Source organism: Pavona decussata, unplaced genomic scaffold, assembly GCF_977016875.1.
Source record: "Pavona decussata unplaced genomic scaffold, jaPavDecu1.1 SCAFFOLD_59, whole genome shotgun sequence".
NCBI classification, from domain to species: Eukaryota; Metazoa; Cnidaria; class Anthozoa; order Scleractinia; family Agariciidae; genus Pavona; species Pavona decussata.
Window position 1 is genome coordinate 2,147,418 of NW_028145481.1, and position 6,782 is coordinate 2,154,199.

The 6,782-nt window shown below is 39.1% G+C and overlaps 1 protein-coding gene across 1 annotated transcript in view; it reads right to left on the reverse strand.

Annotated features, from left to right (window-relative positions):
- Positions 1-6,235, reverse strand: part of LOC146479394 (uncharacterized) — a 39,599-nt gene extending 33,364 nt beyond the window's left edge. Inside the window, exons 1-2 of the mRNA XM_085111034.1 lie at positions 5,933-6,235; positions 5,050-5,262 (exon numbers count right to left, since the gene is read on the reverse strand). Coding sequence (XP_084967160.1) covers positions 5,058-5,262; positions 5,933-6,159 — 432 coding nt within the window. The 5' untranslated portion in view covers positions 6,160-6,235 and the 3' untranslated portion in view covers positions 5,050-5,057. The remainder of the gene's footprint in view (positions 1-5,049; positions 5,263-5,932) is intronic.
- Positions 6,236-6,782: the final 547 nt, after the last annotated feature.

The window sequence follows — 6,782 nt, forward strand, 5'->3', positions numbered from 1 at the left end:
TGGAACTCTTCGCGACGAGAACTCTCTGGCATGAGAGGGACAAGTGTTGGGAAACAGAGGATCAACAAGGTTTGCCGGTAAGCACTTCCGTATAAGAAGTCACAAAAGTATCGCGAAAGAGCCTCCGATTGGCCACAAAAATATCACAGACAAGGATTTTAATAGCTCTTGGCCGGCAGATGCCGGTTAATCAAGGGTAGCATCCCAGAGGTAAGCTTGTTCGTTCTTGTAAACTTACCCATTTTGACTCAACTATCTGCCCCTGGGTCTCCGAGGATGATCTATTGCTGGAAGGGGGGAGGGGGGCGGGGGAGAAGAATTTCAACGGAATTTGGCTGTTGGTCTGGCGGAATACGCTTCTAGGTTTTTTGCCTGGTTCATCGGGGAACAGGATTTTTCCTTTGTGAACAAATAGCTCACTCACATGTTGATTTTTCTGATCTAAGCCCAAGGACCCGTGAGCCTTTTGATTTCTGTTTGATTTTTTTGGGCCACTTGGTTCCTTTGTACATATTCGTATTTCATGCACCTAATATTTTTCTATGGCAAATTAAAGAAACTAAAAACTGGGCTGCGATGGTTTCTCAGTTCAATGACAAAGAGATCTATACAGTGCCGCCACATACGGTGGAAAAAAGGCACGAAGCCCGCGCGGCAGCGTATTACATAACAGCATACGTTCAATTTGTTATGTAATACGCTGTAATAGTTATGAATTACTATTTTTAACTTTGCTTTTGTAATTTTATTTTGTTTTTTGTCCTTTAAATAAGTGGGTGTTTAATAAGCCATTCATGCATTTGTACGTCATGCCAGCATTTCTACGAAGTCAGTTTAGTATAAAGTGACAGAAACCCATCCAGTTGCTATTAATAATATCGATGAGAGTAACTACAAAAATCGCGATCCCCGAAAATGTCCTTTACCGGCGCTGGAGCTCACGTTTAAGCGTATTAAGTGGGCTCGTCACCAAGCGATTAAACCTTACAATTTAAAGGTAAAAGAACGATCAAAGTCTAAGAAGAGATTTCACGGCAAAATTCAATGCTAAGACGTTCATGAAATACGTCAGAAAAACCTTAAGACTTTTACAAAACTTTTGAAAACCTGACGACATTTCGATTTTACCTCACGTCATTATCAAGTCAAAAGTAGGAAAGGTAAGTGGAAATATTTAGATAATCAGACGATAGCAAATTTTCATCCCCCTATGGCCGGGTACGATTTCCACACTTTAAATGAACTAAATGAAAACTGTAAACTGAGTGTTAAAATGGTAAAATGTTTGGCGCGAATCGAATCGATCAGTTGATGTGTTCAGAGAATCGAAGGCTTGATGTCCTTGATGAAGAGCATTTCATAAACCACGCAGTCAAACTTAACTTGTTTGTACAGGGATTTCTTTGGAACCTTAAAGTGATGGTCCGATAGGTTTCTTCATGTTGAAAACATAACAGCCATCTCTTTAAAGTTCTAATTAAAAGAGATGCGCAAGCAAGTTTGACTGCGTGATCTATGAACGCTCCTCATGAAGGACAACAAGCTTTCTTTGAACACTCAAACACATTCGATTCGCGCCAAACTATTTACCAAACATATAAAACACTTTTTTCTATTATTTCTATTTTACCTTTGGGAATAGTACCCATGTGGGTATGAAAAATTTCTTTTGTTTTATTATCTAAATATTTCCAGTTGCCATTCCTACTTTTCATTGGCGTGAAGTAACATAGAGTCGTCGTCAGTTTTTTACAAGCAAACTTTTTTCTCGTGAATTTTAAGAACGATGTGAAATGTCTTAACTGTTACTAAAGCTCAAATTGAAGAAGCCTAACGCTTATGTAAGTCATTCCAAAACGTTCTTTGCTTAATGCCCTGCACTGGCGGGCATTATACAGCTTGTAGTTCAACCAGTAGAACTGCATACCAGACAATTTACAACGCGCTGGCAGTATACAACTAGTGGCTGCAAAGCGAAGTTAACCTTTGAACCTCGCTTTGCTAATACAAGTTAAAACTTGTATGAGATGTCTGTCATTTGGGTTACAGAAAAGTGTCCGTTGTTCGTGTTAATCGTGCTAGTCCAATAGAAGAGACATAGGCTTTTCGTCCGGACAATTACCGACAACTGTCCGTGATAAGCGGATGTCCCTAAAGCAGGTCACCACTATATCGCTTAATAAGGTACAACTGAGCTCAAGGAAATTGTAACGAAAGGGAAATTTAACGTCGAAGAAAACCTAGATAAGGCGAACTAGCCGTAAGAAAAGTTGCATTCCGCACTTTTTATTTTGTGAGGAGTAAATGTTTATTTTCACTGTATTTTCCTATGTCCTCTTATTCGACGTGGGCGTATCAAAGGGAAAAGGCATTCAAAACACACCCGTTGCTAATCTGTGACCTAACAAACACGAGGATCTATTTTGAGGGCATTGAGACGGCCGACCTGTCAACTACAGGGCGGGCGGCCGTTCAATACAAGGCCCTGAAAAAAGCGCCGGTTGATAATAAGTTCAAGTAAATGCGTGTATTAGTCCGCTAATACAAAATGTTAATCTGACGCGACGCAAAAAGTTTTTCAAATGAACATAACAGCGAGGCAATTCATCTATCTGCGCTGCCCACAAATTATGGCTGTGGATCATTCAATAGAGTACTGGGTTCTTTGTAACTACGTCACGATAAAAAATATTTCAGGGTAGCTTACAAAAAAAAAACCCGTTTTAATTTTAGAAGTTCAAGATTATACTCGAATAATCTTCGTAGGGTTAATTTTTGTTTTTCTTTCTAGTAGCAAACTAAGGAAATATGGACAATATTCCAAATTATAAGCATCTTTTAAGTGAAAAGCAAGGAAAGAAGAAACCATGTTGCTCTTGTTTATATTACGGATTGAACAAGTTCAATCACATATATATTGCTCTTGTTTTTACATTACAGATTGAAAAAGTTCACATTGATATTACACGTGGCTTTAAATCTTTTTCATTTCCCTTTTTATATTTAAAGGACTAAAATTAGACAGTTTTCTGTGAGGTACACCGAAGTCAGTAACATTTTTAATATGTAAATTAGAGGTGTTTGTTACGTAACATCTCTTTGCTGCCTCTTTTCAGTGAAACCTTGGAGATAATAATCACGTTTTTTCAACCTTTATTGTTGTTGTTTTGTTTTGTCTTTTCCTTTTAATTTCCTGAGATTCTTTCGCGCTTCTTTTTGCATTGCCTTTTCTTAAACCATCTCGACTTCAAGGGAAAGCCTTCGAGATTTCCAATCAAGCTGCGTTGTTTCTGTGCCATGATTAGTTTCCGCACTTGTGATTTACCTGTATTTCTTAAATTAAAAATACAACTTGACTTTTGCCCTAATTCTCCTCCAGCCAAAGCTTTTGCTGGACCGCCCGCACAATCCTTCTAGATAAGTTACACTAAAAAGCGTCTGCAGAGATATTTATCAAATCGCAAAATACATATATTTACAAGAATTTTGAAGTGTAAAAATTTGTTATCACCGATCAAAAATCAAGAGGAAGTCGCCTTTTAAACATTTAATCATCCACGAATGAATGAAAACTAAATTGGCATGTTTTCGAGTTTATGCTGTATTGTCAGTAGCATAATTTGTTGGTTCATTTGGTCGAAACCGCGAGCAGGAAGCGAAGAATATATAGTTTTGATTGTTTGCAAGTCTCAACCGACATGTCGGTCTGGACAAAACACTGTGGTATTTGCGGCCGCCTGCCAATTCTTGTTACACAATTAATTGCCGCACTATTTGTTTAGTTTGCTCCTCGTGAGAAATTCTTGTTGTAACTTGGCCGGTAGAATGAACGATCACCACTTTAACTTGAAGTGTCCCATCAGTTGGTAAATCGTCGATGTTCAACTTCGATTCGACACAATTCTTAGCATCCTGATCAGCTGTGGTTGCAAATTGTTAAGACTTCCTAGAAGCTTTCTGTGAGACGGGACTTTCTGTGAGACACGAACAATCTAGCGAAAAGGACTGCTGCCCGGTGGCGTTTCGAGCAACCGCTTGGATACGTTAATGTTCTGCTTTGGTAGAGTTTTGCAAGCAGCCTAACCACCTATCGAATTCTGCACAAGTTCGTATAGTGTCCCTAAATTTCTTTTTTGTAAGGCCGTTGCACACACGCTTAGAAAATAGCTTGGTGTTTTCCACTTCAAGTCCAACCGCTCTGCAAGTATCGGCAAGCATTTTACCGCATGAATCTTTTCTTTTCGAAGGTTTGAAAACATTTTCTGAAGAAATATAACCAGGTTTAGATACTGTTCCAAATTTTTCCTTGACAAACGCTGCAGCGATCGCTTGGAGTTTCCCGCAACTCCGACATCACAACTTACAGTATTTTGCGGGTTTGACAAGTTGGTTGAAGCGATTTATTTTTCTATATCCGGTTATCTGTAATTGGCTTATTTGTTGACAAGCTGTCAATCAGCGAATGAAATCAACCGTGACAAATCGGTGGGCGTTTTTCAAAATCGTGGAGTATGTGAGCAAGCGTTCCCTTGCCTCCCAACTACCACCCTGTCCGCCGATGACACACAACATAAAGCCGAGATTTCCTTTCAGCGATCTTGAATTGACATAACATCTGTCGAGTGTTTATCAGACGGTCTAATCAATTCGTCGTTGCATTGAGAGCGAGCTACAATGGGAGTAGCTAGTGCGTGTTTATACCACGACACAAACTTCGAGACAGAAACGGACTGCAAGCAGTCAAAAAAACTAAACAACATCTGACTTACGAAAAGCAGTTTTCTTTTAATCTTGACTTGCTACCTTGGAGTTACAGCTAAACTGCACCTGGGCCGGGTTGTTCGAAAGCCGATTAACGCTAATCCACCTGACCATTACAGGTTTCCATCTCGCTCGTTAAAAAGGGTTTTAAAGGTTACTTTTGAACCATAGGTAAAGAAAAGTCGAAGTAAGAACTGAGGGCCAAAAATCTTTTCGAAGAATCTTTATTGATTAGCAATTAAACTCGAGTCAAAGTTTCCATTAATCCAGGATTAGCTTAATTGGGCTCAGTCACATCACTTCTTTTTTCTGCCAAGTCGGAATCTTGGCCTCGGAAACCTTGGGGCTGGAAATCTTGGTTTCGGGATTCTAATCCTCGGGAACGGGATTCTCGGTTTCGGGATTCTAATCCTTGGTAACGGGACTCTAATCCTCGGTTTGGGGATTCTAATCCTCGGGCCCCACGCACGTGGCCTCGGATCCTCCTGGACGTCTTCAACGCTGGAAAGGAAAATGAGAAATGATCCTTTTTTATGAAAATTAACAAAACTTTTCACTTGTTAGCGTGTACTGCAAAAAGAGTACATCACGATCTCTTAATTTTTTACTGTCCCCAAGCTAGGGAAAAGGCCCCGGGAACCAGGTTGACTGTATAAGCCTTTCTTCTGAAGCCGTCACTGTAACTTGAAAAAAAAAAAAAGAGGGAATAGAATGTTTCTGATGCGCTGTTTTTCGTGATGATTCTTTTTAGCCACTGAATATCTCCTTTAATCTCATGACCTCCAAGCTGACTGAACACACTAAATACAAAGGAGCGCAAAAATTACAAAAACAGAAAGGGCGATTATCACTTAGTGATCCATTCATTGAATATATAACTTGATTTATGGAAGTGCAAGTTAGAAAAGGAAAGGTAGAAATATTTAAAGTGAGTTGTTTATCTTTGCTTCGGCAGCTCAGAAGATGTCTATACATCCGCCGTTGGTCGATGTTACAGAATCTGAATTTATAGTTTTTTAATCATTCCTTAACGGCCTCCTTTTTAATAAATTAAATTTGTCCAGTGTATTTAATCAAAATTAATGTACCACTCTTTTCTAGGAGAAGTTTTGTGAGACGTTAATCTGGCGATATGACTTTGACTGCTCACCGTAAAAAACTCATTAATTACCTGTCAGGATCGTCTTCCTCGTCTTCTTCCGAATAATCTTCTTCATTTTCTTCGTCCTCTTCATCCTCAAGGGCGTTGTCGTCGTCGTTCAAGTTTTCTTCAAATCCTTCATCGCTGAAGTCGGTCGCGTCTTGGTTGGCTTTTTCCAATGGTTCTTCAGAGACAACATTTTTCACCAAGATTCCAAGTGAGAAACCCACCAGGGCTATCAGAACGAACTTGTTCATGGTGGCCTTCAAGTTGATCTCTCTGGGAGAACAACTATGTTACTCTGATTTGATGTGCTGTGATCTCGCCCTTTTATAGAGAGAATTCCGTGATAAGAATGTACTATTGAAACTGAAATAGATAAAAGCTAAGTTATATTGTATATATGATTGTCATTCCTATGTAGGCGTTATCTGCGTCATTCAGTGTAAACGCCGGGCAATTCCTTTTATCTCATTCCAATAAATATAAGTTGAGTATTACTCTTCGGCTCAGCTTAACCGAGTGTAATTTAAGTTTAGGTAAAGTAGTAGTAGTAGTCAGGGGTTCAAGTGAACATCCAATATTGCAATAGTATTTTGATATTTTTCATTACCGTGCTTAAAGTCTTTTATCTCAGCATGAAAAATCCCAAGAACAGTTCAGCGAAGAGCAGTTTCGGCTCAGTACCAAAAGTTTTTTTTTTTAACAAAAATTCATTTTCCAACTTAAATTAACTCTATTTCAAGTTCATTCTAGCAAGTTTTACAAACTAAAATACACGCACAAGTAGCACGACTATGTAAATGAAGGTTACACAGAGTCATTCCTTGGATATGACAAGTAGGGAAATCTAACTGACCCCCAACCAAGGCCGTGAGCC